The sequence below is a fragment of the Halichoerus grypus genome, chromosome 6 (assembly GCF_964656455.1).
Source record: "Halichoerus grypus chromosome 6, mHalGry1.hap1.1, whole genome shotgun sequence".
Classification (NCBI taxonomy): domain Eukaryota; kingdom Metazoa; phylum Chordata; class Mammalia; order Carnivora; family Phocidae; genus Halichoerus; species Halichoerus grypus.
This window is the reverse complement of record NC_135717.1, coordinates 164,805,331-164,825,807: the sequence shown is the minus strand read 5'-3', so window position 1 is coordinate 164,825,807 and position 20,477 is coordinate 164,805,331. Positions and strand designations below refer to the sequence as shown.

The following is a 20,477-nucleotide window of genomic DNA, read 5'->3' as shown; positions in this document are numbered from 1 at the left end:
GACACTAAGTCCAGTTTGGAATTGTCACCATGATGTGACCCTTGGCATCTTTGTTCTTTTGGTGACAAATCTGTTTTCCATTGCTCATTCTCCCCCTCCCCACACACATTCAAGGAAGAAAAACAGCCTTCCTGTGAATTCTCACAGCTATGTGCTAAGTGATCCCTCACACACGCCGCTCCTGCTTGCTATCAACACTCTCAAATACGGTTCCTCCGGGAGACGGTCAACCCCACAGCTTTCTTCTCATTTCCCCCCTTACATGCACTCACACTTGGCAGTCCAAGAAGCTCGCTTAGCCCTTGCCTGGGAAGTGGGAGGCTGGGTTGGGTCTCAACGAAAAGAATGAACTTCATGGGTGCAGGCGAAAATGCAAACTCAGAAAACTTCAAGATTCTCCTGCAACTTTTGTGCACATGGATGGCAACTTTTTAAAAAACTACTGAACATCCCAGTACTTTAGTTAGTTGGCATTCCAAGTTTTGGGAACCCTCTCCCACCCTTTTCTCCCCCAGCCCTTCCTCTGGTGATAGTGAAAAGGGAAATTTTCCAGATGTCAAAAGGACCAATAGGGACCTCAGGCCCTAAAAGGAGAGCAAAGGTTGCAAGGGGTTCACTCAGCCACTGTGGATTTTCTCTGCAGGGCATCTGCCCCTTCAGCTATGCCAGATACTCCGACCGGCGAAACTGAGTTTCGCCACCCCACCCCAAGCTCAGGCAGAGAAAAGGCTCGGGGCTCGCCATGCCACCCGGAGCTGCGCCCCAGGCCGGGCTGCAGCGCGAGAGCGGGCACCGCGAGGGCTCTGGCGGGGACACCCGGAGCGCTTACCTATGTCAGAGTTGCAGAAGGCGTCCTGGGGGTGGCTGGGCGAGCATGTGCACGCCTCGGCGCCCCAGTCCCCCAGGCTCCAGCTGCCCAGGAGCACGACTAGCCCGAGCCAGGGAGTCATTGTCGCTGCCGCCGCTGAGGCTGCTGCTCGCCTCTCCAAAGTTGTGCGCCGCTGGAGGGGCCGCTGCAGCCCGAGCTCGCCTGCCCGGCCGTGCGGGGCAACTTTGGCCTCGGGCGCGCTGCCCTGGGAGTGCCCAGCGGGACGGGATGGGGCGCAGCGAGGTTGCCTCCGCGCGGGCGCACGACTCTGCGGGCCGCCGGTCTCTCCGGGCGAAGGAGTGGGAGCTGGGGCGGAGCAGGAGGAGCCGAAGGAGGAGAAGCCGTCTGAACGCCCGCCCGCTGCCCGCTCTGCGCGCTGCCGGGCTGCCGAGTGATATAGTGCGGGTCCCCGGGCCACCCCCCTCTCGGGCACTCGGGGCCCGCCCCCTGCGACCAATGGCAGAGCCGCATTACCTCATCGGCCCTCCGAAAGGGGCGGGGCCAGGGGCGCGGGCCGACGGGGCGGGGCCGGCCCGGACCGTTCAGATCCTTATAGGGAATAATGCGGCTGTGGGCACCGGAGTGGGTGAACCGGAACGCGCCTGGGACCTACGCTTGCCGAGTGGCCCCCGGAGCGGCGCTCCCGTGCCCCACCTTGCCAGTGCCCTGACCACACACCCACCCTTCTCTCTGAGCACTTCTGACCCAAACCAGAATCAACTGCCTCCCGCCACAGCACCAGCCCGTCCCCGGGTCACAGGCCTGGTGGAAAGGCTAGGTCCTGGAGACCCTGACTGCGCCTGGTGGAAAGGCTAGGGGAAAAGGCTAACTCTCCACCTTCTCTGGAAAGAGCCCGGTCAGAGGGGAAAGGACCAACTGACAACCTACACACCCACCCCCGACTTTCCTGGATGTGAGGACGCCATCTGCCCTTTGGAGCAGGCTGGGATGGACTGTTGTTTCCCGGGGCTCACCCAGAGTAAACTGTGAAGTCATTCAACAAACACTGTTCTGGATGTTGGAATGAGCAAAACAAAGTCCTTGCTTCCATGAAAGTTGCAGGCAGTGTGCATTCACTGGTGAATTCACCAATACAGCGGGTAATTTTCTGTGGTGATAGTACCATGAAGAAACAAATCTCAGTAATGGGTTAGAAATCACTGGGGTGGGGGGCGGTCACTGCTTTCTGTGGGGTAGTGAGAGAAGGTCTCTCTAAGGAGGTGACATTCTAGCTGAAAGGTGAGCAAGGAGAAGGAGCAGGAGGAAATCTGGGAGGAGAGAACACCAGTCAGGGAGAACAGCAAGTGCAAAGGCCCTGAGCTTATTTGAAAAACAGTGAGTAGAAAGGGCAGGAGGAAATGGTAATCCCACCAAGGCCAGACAAGTCTCCATCCTTCAGCAAAGAATTTGGGGGTGAATTGATCCAAAACTGGGGTAACTTACATCAGATTCTGGAGAACTATCCAGGATCTTAGACCACTAGCCATAATGGATAATTGCTAATAACTAATACTATGACTATCCTTATTATTAAGTAACATCTTGATTCTGCCTTATAGTTTCCATGCCACACCTCATTATATCTCACAAAAAATTTTTTCGATAGGAAAAACACAAAGTACTATTCACACTTTCCAGATGAGGAAACTGGCACAGAAAGGTGACATGACTTGGCAAGCAGCCAGGAACTCCATTCACTCATTTGCACCGGAAGAAAGATTTTATTTCCCTGGACTTCAGCAGTAATTAGCTGTCACCATGCAGATGCCCTTTTGCAGCTGGAGTCCTCTGTCTTTCTATTCTTGTGTCTCTCTCCCTTTCTCTCCTAACTCAGTCTGTTTAGAAAGAGACTTGAATGTTTTGGCTATAGAAATGCAGAAAGTTTGGAACAAAATACTCCTCAGAAATCCAAGTTCAACTTTTTCTCAGAAACTCTATTTACACCTCAGAGAAGTGACACTGGGATGGCAGAAGAGAAAATTTCATTGAAAATGGTATTTCCAAGAACATTTTTTAAACTCCTTTGCCGCCCCCCCCCCTTAAGAATTGTAGCTATAAGGAAGGAATCAAGTTTCCACATTTTTCTGCCCTATCCCCTTCCCAACTTTTCAGCCCCTTTCTACCTTAACTCTAACTATAGCCTGGCCCAGATAGATCTTTCCCTCTTCAATGTTTACTTCAGCACTTAGCTCACTGTTTCATGGAATATAATTGTATCATTTCCCCAACCACACTAGAAATACTTTGAGACCTGAGATATGTGGCTACCCCGCTTTTTTAGCCCTCTGAATACAAAATAGGGTCCCAGGAGACTTGGGTGTGGGTATGGCCAGCAGCCCATAGAGTCTGGAACAATGGACACTCCAGAGGCCACTTCAAGGATCCAGGTTGAATGAGGGCATACTTGGTGGGATTTGAGAGTTTTGCTTATCCTTGCGTGGTGCCAGTCATGTGGAAGGTTTTATAAGCCTTTCCAGACCAAGTCCACTTTGGATAAGCATCTTATGTGATAAAGGCTCTCTCTTCTCTTTTTTTCTTTTCACTCTATCCTTTTGTCCAAAATGCCAGTATTTTCTCCAAGGGAAGGCTTGCCTAGAACAGGAGTATCAGTCAGGTAACTTTTGCTGAACCTCAAGCAGCAGGTTCCTTATAGAAAGCATCTGAAGCATTTGATTATGGCAACTACTTAATTTTGTAAGCACCAAGAGTAATCTGATTGTTTTTCCAACTGAGAGGTAATGAAATTGCCTTTTGGTTTATTTCCTCTCGCTCCCCATCCTAAGCTGGTCCATGAAGCATCTTTGGAGTTTAGCTTCCCTTTCAGTTGGGAAGTTCTCCCTAATATCTAACTCTAGGGGACTCCCCTGTGCCCCTGAGAATTCAGCCCGGTCCTCACCCTGAGGAAGAGAAAGAATAAGCTCCATGAATCCTTGTGAAGGAGAGGACCCCACTGCCAAGGTCAGCCCCTCCAGCAAGCAGACCTCACAGGCATCCATCTGGATGTCATGGTGTCCTTAGACTTAATAATATGTAAGAATTACTTTTTCAAGACGATTTTATAAGCTAGTTGGAACAGACCTGCGACTAATGGTAAGAATGACTATACCAGCTCTCCTACCTTCTCCTGACAGCTAAGAACAAGGATAGATTTGTAAATCTCAGAAGAACTGCAAAGTTTGAAAATCTCTCTGGGCTATCCTCAAACCTCCCAGGCTGCCCTGATGTCCCCTTTCCTGGAACTTCTCTAGGGAAGGTGAGTTCATGTCCACCCCCTTCATATCAAGTTACAGGATGCTGGAATCTATGAGAAGTTTCTCATAGACATTTAGAGGTCCTCTAAAAGGACCTCAGGGACTACCCATCCTAATTTTATAGGTGGGAAAGATAAGGTTCAGACAGGTGAGAAAATTACCTCTCACCGTCAGCTTGTGGCTGAGCCAGGATTGCTTTGCAGCTGCCCGATTCCTTACCTGGCTCTCTCCTACGCACTCGTGGACCTCAGTCCCCCCAGCCGCAGCTCATGACCTAATGCTTGCACCCTAGTCATGGAAACTCCAGCCACTCGTGCTCCTGAATTTGCATGTCAGATCTGCAGATGAGTTTGTTTTAGAGTCTCTTTGTTCAGTGTGTAACACATGGACAGTCCTGCCTGCCCCCTGCCCTCGCTAAAAGGTTCTCCATCATGATAATAATCACCTCTGAGCCAATCAGAACAAATACCATTCTGTTCTCCTCAGAGGTTTATCTCCTATGTGTTTATTTTTTCCCTTTCTAAATTATTATTTCATAGTTTTTGAAAACATTCCAAACACATTACTTCAAAGAAATGCATGAAACTTTATTTCTGGGGGACAAAGAGAGGCTGGGGTGGGGAAAAAAAAAAAAGCAAAAGACCTGAGATTGGTTCCAAATGCTGCAGAAGTAGAGTTGTGTGTGTGGACAAGTCATCTCACCTGTCCAGACCTCAATTTCTGTGTTTATTGGATGAAAGCTATAACTTAATGGTCTCCAAGCCCCCACCTTGCCTGAAAAAGTCTTAGGATTCCATGGGAAACTCTCAAGGACAAGGAAAGGAAGATAGATCTTGCCATTTAAACAGGTTTGAGACAAATCGAATGTGCCCAAGACTGAAGCACATCCATAAATCTCTCAATCAACACTTACTGAGTTCCTATTTTGTTCTCTCTGTTCTCTCCTTGAAAACAAAGATTGTGATGGTGAAGTGTTAGGAGAGACTGAAGCTCTTGTTTCTGATAGAGCCCTGTTTAAATGTTTATCTGTCCGTTTACTTCTTGGGTCATAAGCACTAAAAGGTCAGGAAATACATCTTTTATTGTCTCTATATCTTATTTTCAAAATTCATTGAACTCCTATTGCAGTTTAAATGTCGCCTCCTCCAGAAAGCCTTCTCTAATTCCCCTCCCCAGTCTTCATCAATCACTTGCAGTGTATTCCCACAGCACCCTGTGCTCCTTTCTTTCATACCACTTAGCTGACAAGAATGTGAGTGTTTATCCATCGGTTTCCCTTCCTGGTTAGAGGAAGCCCCTTGAAGACAGTGTTGGTAACAAAGAAGTCAGCAAGTATTGGTTGAATGAGTCGAATTGATTGGTCCAACCAACCCCTTCCCACTATTCAGATAGGCACGTAGTAGCTCCTTGGAGAGCTCACAGAGCCCTATCCCTCTGGCAGGTGCTAGGGGGCGCTATAAGCCAGAGAACACCCTTTCCCTCAGCCTTCGATCTTGGCCAGTTGCACTGAGAGAAGGCGAGAGAGGCAGTTCCACACTAGTCACCCACTTTGAGTGGGTGAATCTAACCCCTCCCGTCTGCAGTGGCCACAGAGCTGTCAGTCAGCATCCCGTCTGGGTCCGCAGCTGCCCAGCTCCTTCACCCCCAAGCTGGCCCCATGCCAACCGAAGGGGAGACGTGCTCTCAGGAAGCTACATACTTGTGAATCATGGGTTTGGGGGAATCGGGGAGATCTGGGAACACAGCAGACAATGCTGCGATTCCACTCTTTCAGGGCAGAGCTGGTCTCTGGAAATTAAACCAGGAGTAGGTGCTGACAAGACATGTGTCAGTTCTGTTGCCTCATAGGGAAACACCTCTTTTCTTCCCTTCCCTTTCCCCTCTAGACCCTAGCCGCAGTGCCTTCCCCCAAACCCACAGTCCTCATCTGAAAGTCATTACATTCAAAATAGCCTTTTCCAAGCAACAGACAGCCCTGGTCCACCCATCACCATGAGCCCTGGCTAGACTCAGTGGGGTTGCTGCCCAGCCCTGGGAATTATGAACCTGAGATGGTAAGCTCTTCTGGTTCTCTGTGTGTCTGGCACTAGCAGGGAGTAAACACCTTTTGTCACTTACATCTGGAGCCAATTTCATGGCAGTAAAATTGCACAGTGTCTCTCACCCCAGCTCCCCACTAGTCCTGCCATGGACTGAAGACCCCTCAGTAAGAGTCTCTGGCTGCATTCACCTGAATCCTGGGCTCTTCACATTTCCTTCCACCCCCAAGCTACTCCCAGGGATTTTTAAGCCAGAAAACACATGTGTGCTGTAGAGACATGTTGTGCCCCATGTTTTCTGGTGGTGAGAGATGGGAAACAGAGTTACTATTTCAGCTCTTGCTTTTTAAAAAGTTTTTTTAATTAATTAATTATTTATTTACTTTTGACTATGTGCTCAGTCAATTATGTGCTCAGTCAACTATTTCTGTGAGTGGTAATATTAAGTGGAGGGAGACCTTCTCTTCCTCGACCCTGTCTTAATGTCTTCCTTATGCTGGTGGAGTTCATGTATTTTTCCTTTAAAAATGAGTAGCTGCTTTGTGGTTTCTTTGAAGGTTGCACGTGCAGCTTTGCAGAGAAGACACATGTGAGTGTCTCTGCTGGGTGCTCTTGTGGCTTGGGAGGGAATGGGATGGACGGTATGGCCAGTTTCCTATCCATGGGGCTGGAGATTCTGTTTCTGGCAAGGCACTTGAGCTCTCTTCAACAGAACCTGCTGGAACTGAAACTGACCTGTCCTATGTGACGGGGATGGTCCAAAGAGCATTTGACACCATTGACCAGATCCTTCTTCAAACTTGGCTGCTGAGACTCCATTCTCTTTGGGTTTTCAATTTCCACCTCTCCAACTGTACCTTCTCAGTCTTCTTGGCAGACTCTTTGGACTCTTCTTGTCACTAAAATGTAGATGCTTCCCAATATTCTGTCCCTGGCTGCCTTCCCTTCCCTTCTAGCCTCCAACTCTCCCTGGCTAATTTTCTACCCTGGTTCTAGCCACTGCTCTGCTGTGTGCACAGGAATGGCACTGCAAGCAGCATTGTCTCTCCAAGCTCCAGTCTATGGCCAGCTTCCCCTTAGATAATTCCACCTGGAAGTCCCCTCACCTCCTCAGACTCCACTGTCTTTCCCCTGATGCGGTGTTACCCATCCCCACCAAGGGCACCAACTTTCACCAAATCCTATAGATTCTCACTCCACACATCTCTTCTTACCCTCCCTTTTCTCCCCATTACCACCATTTCTGCCTTGGTTCAGGCCCATGTAGATTCTTTCCTGACAATTTCAATAGTCACATAACTCGTCACCCTGTCCAGAGTCTTTCTCTGTCAAATGAAACTTTTGCCCTGCTGCTCATGTAAAGTTTTTCAGATATAAATCTGAAATCATGCTGTCCTTTGCTTAAAATGATTCATTTGTTCTCCATGACTTTCTGTTCTGAACAAAGTCTTAAACTCCAAAGAAAGGCATATGAGGCCCTGTTCTGTGATCTGGCTCTTCCCAGGGCCCCACCTTGGGGGGCCATTGCCATAGAATCCAATGTGATTGCTACACCTGTAGTTATGCAACAGTAGGCCCTGTCCTAGCTTATCTCTCCAAACCTATGCCCTCATTCCCATCTTCTAACCCAACATGAAGTTCCAGCTGTCAAGTTCCTGCCTCTGAGGCTTATTCACACTATACTCTTTGCCTGGAATCCACCCTCCACCCTACTTCTCATCTGTAAGGATTCTCTTATCTTTCAGGATTCAGCTAGAGTCACCACCTCGTGGATGTTTTCCTGAGCCTCTCTCTTCCTCAACAGAATTGACCTCCCCTCCTTGGCCTCTCTTTCCTCATTCCTTTCCCACACACACCATACACTCCAGATTTCTACCCAGTGCTTCCCACAGTCTGTTGCCCCCAGTGGTTGATAGGTCTTTCTGTCCTCTAGACAGCATCTTGAAAGCCTAGCACAGAATCTGCATTGTAGGCACTTACCAAATATTGAAAGAATAAATTAACCGATGAATGGCAGGGAAAAAAAAGAGGGAGGTGATCAGAGTATTACCTTCACAAATTCACCATTACAGAGGTTCTAGAATCTAGCTTCTAAAGTCAAGAAAATCCTCTAGGTTCGGTTCCCAGACTTGATCAGTTCCAGGGGATACTATGATTCATAAGAGACCAGCAAGCCAACCACAATTCCATTGTCTTTGCTTCCAATGAAATATTTAATTGTCACATAGGTTAGGGCACTCATATCAATGTGACCCCCATATTTTCCTCCTTAGAATCAGAGGACTTTGTGTGAGGCTAGTTTCTCATCAGAAGTTTGCTTTGTTGTGTATGGAGTCAGAATACAGGGATTGAGGTCATTGTAAGAAGGGTTTTTCAGCTGAGATACTATAGAATTGTCCTCACTGAACTCAGGTGAAGGCTTTGCCATGGGAGTGACAATGTTCAAGAGCCCCTCTTGCTGGAAGGTGAAAATGCCGGACACACATTGCCAACTTTGGACTCTTTGGTCTTCCCATTTCTCTGCTCCAAACTTGCCACTCTTCCCTTCTTTCACCCAGACTTTTTCTGCACTGGGAATATTACAATCCATTTGGTTTCTGTGTTTTAGATTATACTCACCATTCAATGATTCCTTGAGGTCAACTAGTTTGGGTTCTAGGTTTCAAATGCTCCCCTTACTGTGTCTCGATTTGCTACCACAGATGGCCATGCACATGTGTGGTGTGTGAATTTATGGCTTCAGAGCTCAGAAGACAAATAGCCTTCTTTCCAAGTTGTGGGTGGACTCTTCATTATCATTGCTCCACCGACTCTCTCTATTTGTCTCACAACTTGTTTGTCACAGTGTGATTATCAACTCTTTGGAGGAAAGGGACAGGATTCTATCCTTTCATCCCCTCTTCCTCCAGATATTCCCCAGACACTAAGTAAGTGTCCACTGCTCCGTGCTAGACACTGGAGATCTAACAGTGAACAAGGCACAGACCTGCCCTCAAGGAGTTCCCAGTCTCGTGGGAGAGAAAGACATGAAAACAAGAGTGGGTGGTACAGACTACAACAGGAGGATTAAATGTGCTGTGGGATTCACCCAGCACAGCGCCGATCACCCAACGAGGGAATGGGAAGGTGTTTGGGAACCCATATGATGGTAAGAGCTAGGAGACAACTGTAGGTCACCAAATCCAACCCTCTCATTTTACAGATATAGAAAAAGGCCCAGAATGTGTTGGGATGTGCACTGGGTGTTATATGTAACTAATGAATCATTGAACACTACATCAAAAACTAATGATGTACTATACAGTGGCTAACTGAACATAATAAAAAAAAAAGAAAAGAAAAAGGCTCAGAGAGGTGGGCTTTTATATGGTCACACAGGATTAATCAGACCCTTTAGTACTTCATCATCTTCCCATCAATCCAGGCTTCTCTAATTGAGTGAAATAATTATTTCCCTGCCATGTAATATGCATCAGCTGTAGAATGGTAAGCTGAAAAAGATTTCTAAGACAAGAAAAAGGGAAGGGGACTCACATTAGTTGAGTACCAACTATGGACAAGTCATTTCCAATACAGTATTTTCTTCAATCCTCACAACTGTTGATAATAGGTATTATTTTATGTCTGTTTTTGGTTAAGAAAACTGAGGCAAAACAATAACTCAAAAAAATATACGCACTCCTGTGTTCACTGCCACATTATTTACAACAGCCAAGATGTGGAAACAACCTAAGTGTCCGTTGAAGGATGAATGGATAAATTAATTGTTTTATACACACATACACAAGGAAATATTATTCAGCCATAAAAAAGAAAGAAATCTTGCCATTTGCAGCAACATGGATGGACCCCAAGGGTATTGTGCTGAGTGAAACAAGTCAGAGAAAGACACATACCATACGATCTCTCTTATAAGTGAGATTTAAAAACAAACAAAACAAAAAACCAGCTCATTGATACAGGGAATGGGACATAGATACTGGGTGAGGGGGTGGGAAGATGGGGGAAGGGGGTCAAAAGGTAAAAGAAAAAACAGAAAACTGAGGCACAAAGAAGTTAAGTTGCCTCTTCAATTTCTTACAAGCAAGATAGAGGCAGAGCTGTGATTCAGACCCAGGGATTTCTTTCCAAACCAATGCTATTTCTAGAGCCTGAAAATCACTATACCCTCAGGGTCATCAGAACATTGGAAGTGCTAATGATTTCCTCTTTGTCCTCTGGGTTCTCTTTGAGGGCTCAGAGCTCTTGATCATTGTTGGAACCAAGCAGAGGGAGTCACAGTACCTTCCACTGAGGGCTGGAGAGGGGTGAGTTGAGAAGCATCTTTTGTTTTGCCTGGTTAGCAGTGGAGAGAAGGCAAGAACAATCACAGAGCAGGCAATTTCTGGGGGCGTAGGTGTGCCCTTTCTTACTCAGAATTTGGATGGATGCCACAGGAACATTATATTTGTATTACAAAGAAAGGGCCCTGAATCCAGAAGCAAGCTGATAGAATACTGCTCAGTACATTTTTAACAGCCATTGAATATGGCTTCATATCCTCCTGAAATTTCAAGCATGAGATTGAGGCAATGTACCAGGTTTTTCTTCCAGTTCTGCCACACACAATATCTGGGTGACTGTAAGTAAATCAATGAACTGCCTTTCTTCAAATGTAAAACCAAGGGAGTTGGACTTTATGATCTCTCAAAAATTCTCAGTGGAATATTTTGGAAGGAGACTGACAAAGGGGTCAACAACCAAGGCCTGTGACATCAGTAAAACTGGGCTTCCATCCTTCACTTTTTCACCGTGACCTTGAACAAGTTCCTTAACCTCGCTGAGCCTCAGAGTGGTAAAATTCATACCTCATAGGATTTTCCTGAGGATCAATGAGGTGTGGTGAGTAAGGCACTTGGCACAGTGCCTGGCACATGATAAATTCTCGCTGAGAATCTATATGCACCAGGGCGTGACCCTACAGGTGTAGGGGTGAATGAGGCCTCTGCCTTCAAGCAACCTGTAGTCTAGTGATCTGTGTTGATTAAGGATGAGCATATTCCCATATCCCCTATGACTATGTAAGTAATTCCCAAAGAAGGGATGGGATAAAGGGAAGAAGAAAAGAAAACAAAAAAAAAATGGTAATAATAGTGAATTCTTACAGAGTACCTACTGGGTGCTATGTGTTCTCCTAAGCAGTTTGCATCTATTAATTCATAGCAAAAACTGTGAGGTAGATGGAATTATCCTCACCATCCCTGTTTTCTTCAGAGACGGAAACAAAGGTATGGAGAGCTTGTATAACTTGCTCAAGGCGACATGGTCAGGGTGCTGCAGTGCTGGGCTTCGAAGCCAGAGCAGTCTGGCCCAAGAGCCCATGCTGTTAACCACCCTGCTAGCCTGCCTTCTCCTGGAGAAGGTGAGCACGCAGAAAGTAACAAGGATACAAAATGGCAGACGCCACCCAGTGCCTGTCGCCAGTGGGTCTTCTTTCCCAGAACGCCTCGTACCCCCAGATCAAGGGGTGTGAGAACATGAATCAGGTGTGGCCCCGATCGGAAGAGACACTTAGTAGGGCAGGGGGCACCTCTGCAGGCCCTCCTGGAGAATAATACTCAGTGGGTTCAGTGTGATTTCCAGCCCTCAGGATGAGCACTGAAGCTGGTGAATCAGAACACTTGTTCAAGTCCCCATCTTGTCCGTCTACCAAGTTTCTCTCTATTTATACTCTATCAAGGGAAAACAAACATCTAATTCACAGAGGTATTTTCAAGGGTTAAATAATAAATAACACTGAGCACTTCTTATGTGCCAGGCCTTGTTCTATGTATCTGACGGATATAAATCTATTTAACTTCCACAACTCTATGTTGTAGGGGCTGTTATTATCATGCCCATTTTACAGAAAGGAAAACCGAGGCACAGAGAGGTTCAGCAACTTAGCCAAGACCACAAAATTAATAAGTGGTGGAACCAGAATTCGAAGTTCAGAGTCCAATGCTGTGCATCTCATCACCTCTATGTACTCTGATGAATGGTTGAAAACATTGTGTAAACACTAAATGGTATTGTTGCTCTGTTCTCATATCCATGTCTTAGGTCTTTGTTCTGCTGTTTCCTTGCCCTGGAGTGCCTTTCCTCCTCTCACCTGGCTATCTCTTACTTGTCCAGAGGGCTGAAGAGCAGGCTTCGAAGCACCCACAGGCGTGAGAGAACCAGCTCACACTGGCTGTGAGAGCCTGGTTGTTAGATTTCCTGGAATTTTTCGAGTCGGTAGCTAAACACAGCCATTATTAAAAATTTCATTATATCAACTTATAATCAAATTATATTAAAAATGTGGTAATGAATACTTAAAACTCATCACTTCCTAATTATTTCATGACATTATACTCTCATCTATGGTCTTGAGGCTATGTCCAGCTCTTGTGTCTGTGTGGTGGAAGTTTTGTGTCATGGTGGGCTGCTTGCTACCAGGGACATCCCACTGGTAACTTAAAATTGGCCATGATGGGAGTATTTGTACCACAGCAATCGGCAGATGCCACAAATCAGGCTTTTTGTCCTGGAGAGCTCGTTGGTAAATATTCACACGCACACCGCTGCCATTTCTTAACTGTGTGATCTTGGACAAGTAATCTACCTGTGCCTCAATTTTCCCATCTAATAAAATAACGACAGCATTAGTGTCTATCTCACAGAGTTGTGAGGAATAAACAAGATGATACGTGGAAAGGATTTAGCAGAATGCCTGGCACAGAGTCAGCCATCAATGAATGGCCACTGTCAGTATTAATATTAAGACAATATTATTATTAAGCATCATCTCCTACAAGTGGCCTTTCCTTCCACCCAAGCTGGGTGCCACGCATCAAGGATGAACTCTGACTTGATATTCACTACACTACTTCGGGATTGTCCATTTCATTGGCATTTTCCTTCTTTAGTAAGTGAGCGAATGACAGGGGCGAATTGAGTTTTCTCCTTTGAGCACTTAGTCCAATGCCTGACACTCAGTAGATCCTCCATAAAACTGTTAGATTAAATTATTAGTGAGGGGAGAGTTCAGAAGTACTGAAAAAGATCACTGAAAGTCAGAATTAGGAAACTTGGAAGCTTCTCTAATCACATCACAAACTTTTAAGAAATTCTTCACATCTCAGCATTACTGGAATATTCTGTTTAGGGTTCATGCCTTGGGAGTACCTTCTAATGAGGTCATTTTGGAATTTTAAAAACTAAAAGCCCCCTGACTTGGTGCCCAGACAGAACCACCACACGCTGAACCCTGCTTTATAACGAAGCTCTCACTGTATATGCTATGGAGCCCCTATGATAGTCTTAGCGTGTCAAGTAGGGATATGACCAGTAACTTTCCAAACCGCTTGAAGGTAGCTGGAACTGCCTCTGCCTCAAGTATTTAGAGAAAAAAGATCTTGATGTCATATCAACAAACTCTGAAAGAGATTGCACATACCTGGAGTGCTTTTCAAGGCCTGGGAGCCAGTGATTGGAGGCAATTTCAGGGGGAAAGAAGGGGAGAGGCTGAAGGCATGTTGAAAAATCATTTTTTGTCTGTTGTTCCTTTGTGTGAACTGGTTGCTGGCTTATGCAACGCCCAGTAATTAAAATGGCTGGAATGCTTTGCATTTTTACAGCAACGTGAAGGCGGCTTGGAGGCCTAGAGCTGGAGCCAGATGGAGGGGGGCCCAGTGATCCTACCCTGGCTGCCCCTTGGCCTGGCAGAGGTGGCTGGCATCTGCCTTGGGGTGGAGGAGGTGACAGGGAGGAGGGAGGAAGTCAATGCAGCTAGGAGCATCTCCCACTACTCTCCCCCTCCTCTGGGCAGTGCATCCAGGTGCACCGCCTTGAATGAAGATATACACAGACCACCCACCTCTAGAAGTCTATAATGATTAGTGGTGCTGCCTAGGAATGATAAGCAATGATAAAGCTATCCTTTATTAAATATCTATACTCTGCCAGGTCCCATACTAATAGCATCTCATATATTACCTGCCTTCACACACACAGAAAAATCAGATGTCATTCTTCTGCTTAAAACTCTTTATAGATCCCTAGTGCATTTAAAATGAATTCCAAGTGCCTCACCCTTTCATACCCAGTGTGCTGTGGTCCCTGCTCTCACTGCCCTTGTATCCCCCACTCTCCCTCAAGTTTACCATGCTCCCGCCGTGCTGGGAACATCCTTTTACCAAGCTGAGCTCCGTCCCTGCTCCAGGGCTGCCCTGCCTCCTCCCTAAGTCTTCCCCGTGTCTGGCCAACACCAGCTCCTTCTTATTCAGCTTCCGGCTCAGATGTTTGTCACCTTCTCAGAAATGTCTTCCATGGCTGAAGTAGCACAACCATCCCCAGTCACTCATGGCTCCCATCATCCCATTTTTCAGATTTATTTTTTTCAGTACTTATCACTATATGGAAAAACTTTGTTTATATGTTTATTCATTGTCTTTTCCAACTAGAATGGAAGTTCCTTGAGGGTGGGTCCCACATCAGTCTTGTTCACTGCTGTATTGTAACACCTAGATCAATGTTTAGCCAATATCTATCGAGATAATGGATCTTTGCAACAATTCAGCAAGCTAGATGTCATTGTCCTCATCTTCCAGATGCAAAAACTGAAGCTCAAGGAGATTAAGTCATTTGTCCAAGGTCATCTCCTAGGAACTGATGTCACCAAGGTCTGCCTAAATCCAAAATCCATGTTTTGGGATAAGTATGCACAACCTTCCCCCATGGACATCTACTTTAGAAAATAGTGGAAAGATGGTGTCTATATTTCAAGAGAAAGAACCAGGACTCAAGGCTAACTATTAGCCCTTTAGTCGTATAATGATGGTGGCCCCAAGAAATAAGAATGTAAGTTCTTGATGGGAACCCACGATACTGGTGTTCTAATCTAAGCCCTGCCACCGTGTGACCTTGGGTGAGCTCATTATCCTCTCTGGGTACTATTTGCATGTGCAGAGAGTTTCTGCTTCTGCTTCCCGAGGGGACAATTACATGACAGTGTGTGAAGGCCCAGCACTCCAGCGTCTCTCTCCCGCCCTGGGATGGCGAGGCTGGCGTGCCCATGGATCACTGGAGTGGAAGTCATATACCTTGGGGGAAGGATGCTCGCTGTCCCTGACCATGGGCATGTGCCTGCCTGGGGGTAACTTCAAGAATAAGCAGCTGCATCAAGAAGCTGGCTTTTAAAGCCTTCAGGGGTGTTGGAGGATGGGCGAACATGGCTAACTGAGGATGTCACCTATCACTGTCCAAGCACCGCGTCCCTGAGAAAACCTGACTGCCCCGCCTGGCCTTTTAAGCCTCAGGGTCTGCCCCAGCCTCCCTCCCACTCCGACTTCATTCTCACTAAACAGGATCTGTACCTTCCTCATCGTGACACAAGTTGCATCTTCTTCCCACCATTGGCTTTTTCAAAGGCATTCTATTTTGATATAATTCCAACTCACAGAAAGGTTGCAAGAATAGTTCAAAGAATTACCAGAGACCTTTCACCCAGATTCCCCAAGTGTTAACATATACTGCATTTCCTCTTTACCTCCATCATTTCTCCCTCCCCTCTCTCTCACATACACTTACACACACACACACACACACACACACACACACAACTTAAGAGTAAGCTGTAGAGATGATGTAGGGCACTATCAGCTTTGAAGTCCAGAGCAAGTCAGCCCCTGGAAGTCAGCCCCTGGGGCTTGCATTCCAAACCTCAACTCTACCTGTTACTAACTGTATGCATTTACGCAGAAGATTTCACTTCTCGGGACTTCAGCTTCCTGATCTATAAATGGGGGACACTAAGAGCACCTAACTCATAAGGCCAATGGGAGAATTCATGAGATACCCCATTTTGAGGGCTCAGCACTGTGCTCGGAACATGGAAAGTAAAAGTGCACAGTAAGTAAATGGGGCAGTGTTCTGCTAGAATGCTTTGGTTTTTTTCTTCTTTGAAGTTGTTTAGATTCCTTGGATTTCTCCTTCTCCTTCAGGCCAATTCTCATAAAAATAGAAAGACAGATGCTGTCATTGATTCACCCCTTATCTACTGAGCACCCATGCTGGGTCTGACCCTGCTCTGGGTACTGAGATCCAGCAGCAAACAAGACAGGTGCAGTCCCTGGCCTTTGAGCCCGTATTTGCATGATGGAGACAGACAGTAGACATGGAAACAAATAGATGAACCATTTCAGTCGTAAGTGCCATGAAGAAGGTAAAGCCGAGTGACTGGGAGCCAGGGAGCATGTAGGGAACTCCTTTAGTCAGGGTAAGCAGAGAAGACTTCTCGGATGAGGCAAAACTTCGACTAGATACTTTTAATCTAAGAAAATACCTTCTGGGAAAATGTCAGACACAATTTCATTGCTCAGTAAATGTTCTCCTCATGAGTGGGTGCAAGGTAGGAAGTGGGAGAGTTTTAAATCCTCCCTTAAGAACACAATGATGGGAGCATGCCCTTCTCTATCATTTGTTTGGAGCCATGCACTTTCCATATATTATCCCATCAGCCTTCCTGAACTTGTGAAGCAGGTGTCATTCACCTCATTTAATAGATGAGAGGACTGAGGTTCAGAGAAGCAAGTTCATTTGCCCAAAAGCAAAGAGAACATAAGGAGGGGACCCTCTGACAGCACATAGCTCCAAAACTCCACAATGGCAACCTCTTATTACTCCCAAGTACGAAAATGGCAGGTTTTAATTTGAGGGAAGAGTGCTGGCGTTGGAAGGCACTGTTCCAGCCCTGGCTTTGGCACGCATGCGCTATGGAGTCTTGGGAGAACCGTCCATTACACGGAGTGGTACTGGCTGCTCCCTCGCGTCCCCTCCAGCTGTACCAGGCGAGCTCACCTGTTGGGTTGGTTTTTTTTCTTCCTCTGATTCCCTTTTCATGGAGAAAAGTAACACAAAGAGGAAAGAGAATTAGGAGGAACGAAGATGAGCTGCAGGTATCACCCACCCCAACTAATCACTCCTGGAGCCGGAGAGCAGGTTTGCCTCGGAGGGCAGCACGGAAGGGAGACCTGACTCCTCTGCTTCATGACATCCAGCCCAGTATTTTGTGTGCAGCAGTAGGGACTCAAGCCCTGCTCTTGTATGAACAAGGTGCCTTTGTTATCTGAGGCCAATTAGAAGAGCCCTGATAGGGGCGCCTGGGTGGCTCAGTCGTTGGGCGTCTGCCTTCGGCTCAGGTCATGATCCCAGGGTCCTGGGATCGAGCCCTGCATCGGGCTCCCTGCTCGGCGAGAGGCCTGCTTCTCCCTCTCCCGCTCCCCCCGCTTGTGTTCCCTCTCTCGCTGTATCTCTCTCTGTCAAATAAATAAATAAATAAAAATCTTTAAAAAAAAAAAAAAAAGAAGAGCCCTGATATTATTTAATGGCTACACCTCATACAGCATGCAAATAATGCCTTCTGTGATCTGCTGTTCAATTTCAGGAACTCCTGTTTCCAGTAGGCCACTGACATATTCGAGTTTCCATAGTAGGGTGAATGTGGGAGAGTTACTATGGTGGCTAGTTGACTGTTTTAGTTATCTTTTGCTGCATGATGATATCACCGTGCACTTAGAGGCTCGCTTCAAACAACACACATTTATTATCTCATGGATTCTGTGGGTCAGGAGTCCAGGCCTGGCTTTCCTGGGTCCTCTGCAAGACCACAGTCAGGACATTAGCTGGGGCTGCAGTTTCATCTGAGACTCTACTGAGGAAGAATCTATTCCTTTGCTCACATGACTATTGGCAACATTCAGTTCCCAGTTTCTCTCTGGCTACGGGCTGGAATTCACCCTCAGGTCCTTGCCATGTGACTCCATAGATAGGCAGCTTCCTATATGCAGCTTGTTTCTTCAAAGCCATCAGGAAAGCATCTCCTCCCAAGACAGGCATTATAGATTATATAATGTGGTCACATAGGCATAATCACATACATCCTGTCACCTTTGCCATATTCTATTGGTGGAAAGCTTTTCATAGGCCCTGCCCACACTCAAGGGTGGGGAGGGATTATGCAAGAATGGGAATACCAGGAGGAGGGGATCATGGGAGCCACGTTGGCTCACCCTCCAGAGTGATCAGACAGAGTGTTGAAAGGCCTGGAAATCATGGGTACAGAGAACAGTTGAAAACACTTGAAATGTTTAACCTGAGAAAGAAGAAAATAATATTGACAAACACTGAGGACTTCTCGTAGATCAGTTCACTTAACCCTCATACAGCCCTATAAGGTAAATACTGTTATCCCCATTTTACAGGTAAGAAAACTGAGGCACAGATAGTTCAAGCAACATGCCAAGGTGACACAGCTATTGAATAGTATTGCTGGGAGTTGAACCCAAGCAGTCTGCCTCCAGGGTTCATGCCTAGTAGGACTGTCAGTCATTGGAAGATGGGGTTGAGTTCCCCCCAGAAGACTCTAGGACCAAAGGCTAAAAGCTATTAGGTGGTAGCTTTGGGCCTTATGATGATAAAGAGAAAGTAAAGCTGTGAGTTCTGGTGAAGTTTGAGCTCCATGTCATGGGGGAGTGAGAGGTGTTTCAACTGAAGGCTGCCCAGCCATATCTCAAAGATGGTGTGGAGGGGATTGCATAGTAAAGAATGCTGGGCAAGACGTCCTTTAAGCTCTCCTTAAATCAGAGGATTAAAGGAGATTTTTAAACTGCAACCTCAAGGCCAGATTTGGTCCACCAATGGCTTTTCTTTGGTTTATGCAGCACTTTTGTTTTCTTTTTTTTTTTTTTAATGTAATCTGCAAATTTTCAGAAAAATTTAGATTTCCAGCTTCTCCTGAAACACCAGAAGCTCTGAGTTCATATTGCCAGGGCATAGTTAGCAGGTGCTGAGGAGCACCTGTACCAGTTACGCTAGGCACAGTCCCCACCACTCCCTGTTGTCTCTTCAGCTGAGGCTATCGGTCTGTTATTTCTCATGCTGGCCTGTTTCAAGGCCCCAGACCGCACCATAAGCTCCTAGGCCAAGCATTCAGGCTGTATAAACCATAGTCACGGGAGGAAGCAAAGGAGGAGCTAGGCCTTAGTGACTATGTGAGAAGCTCAGCAAACATAGGAAGGGAGCCAGAGGATGAAAGTATTAGGGGCTCAGCCTCTGCTGTGAACTGAGACCAAGTTCCTTACCTCATTGGAAAAGACAGTTCTGGTCCCACTGGTCCTTTGGAGGATCTGGTGAGATCCTGGAGAATAGGACCAACTAACTCCTAAACATCTTTTGGAGCCCAGATCCATAGACTATGGGAAGCCAGATTTTTTGTGTTAGAACTACAAGACCTGAAAACCCATTTGTTTTCCTTCTTATCAGGGAATTTGTCTTCAGAAATAGTTTTAAAGGGGGAAAAAAAAAAAAACAACCTTTGAGAAAATAGGAAGGGGAGGACTCATGGAGGGAAAGCTTTGCTGCGAGGTAGAGTTCTTTGCTGATGCTTTTTTGTTCTGTTTAAAAAAGAAAGCTATTCTTCAAGAGAATGAAAAGGAAAAGGAGGGAGGGAAGCATATTCTGCTGCAGATCTATTCAGAACTTTACCTCTCTGCCCAAGAATCCCAAGGCAGCCCCTGAAGAAAGGAAAACACTTCAGAAAAGGAGCTGGGAAACCCTCAAATAGCAGTCGTGCCTTGGCCCCCACCTCAACCCATCAACAACAATGGTAGCTAACACTCACATGGCACTTACTATATGCCAGGTACTAATAGAAGTACTTTATTATTGATTCGTTAAGGCTCAGCCCAGCCCTGTGGGGCAAACACAGTATCATAATCCCCTTTGATAGGTAGGGAAACTGAAACCCAGAGAGGTTAGGTAACTTGCCCAAAGCCACACAGCCCATCAGTGGCAGAGCCAGGATGCCACCCTTGTAGTCTTGCTGTAAGACTTGTGCTGACCTTCAAGGACTGCTTGAGCAGGTGCATGGAAAAGGCATCATGCTAGGTACCAGGGGGGGTGAGAGGGAGAAGGAGGGAAGCTTGAGGAAAGAGCAAGATCCTAGTTGAGTCTTCCAAGCTAGTCCACTTTCCGGCTATGGGACCTCGGGCAAGACTGTGAGCAACTGGGTCTTACAGGTCTTAGTAGTTCCAGTGCCTTATACAATTAAAAGACAGTTTATGGAAGGAGGGAGAGAAGGAGAGAAAAAGGGAGGGAGGGAGGAAGAAAAGAAATAGAAGCAATAACTAATAATTAGAATAGCAACTAGCTCTTATCAAGTGTTTATTCGGCCAGATACTACCAAGTGCTTTACCCACATTATATCATTTAATCCTTATAATAACGTCCCTATGGTGTGGTTAATATTATTACTTCCAC

At 46.4% G+C, this 20,477-nt stretch overlaps 2 protein-coding genes across 3 annotated transcripts in view; one reads left to right on the top strand and one right to left on the bottom strand.

Moving 5' to 3' along the window:
- TIMP3 (TIMP metallopeptidase inhibitor 3) overlaps positions 1-1,263 on the bottom strand; it is a 58,336-nt gene extending 57,073 nt beyond the window's left edge. Inside the window, exon 1 of the mRNA XM_036093512.2 lies at positions 830-1,263. Within this exon, the coding sequence (XP_035949405.1) occupies positions 830-950 (121 nt within the window). The 5' untranslated portion in view covers positions 951-1,263. The remainder of the gene's footprint in view (positions 1-829) is intronic.
- The window catches only part of SYN3 (synapsin III), a 444,404-nt gene that overhangs the window by 205,787 nt on the left and 218,140 nt on the right, over positions 1-20,477 (top strand). The window lies entirely within an intron of this gene.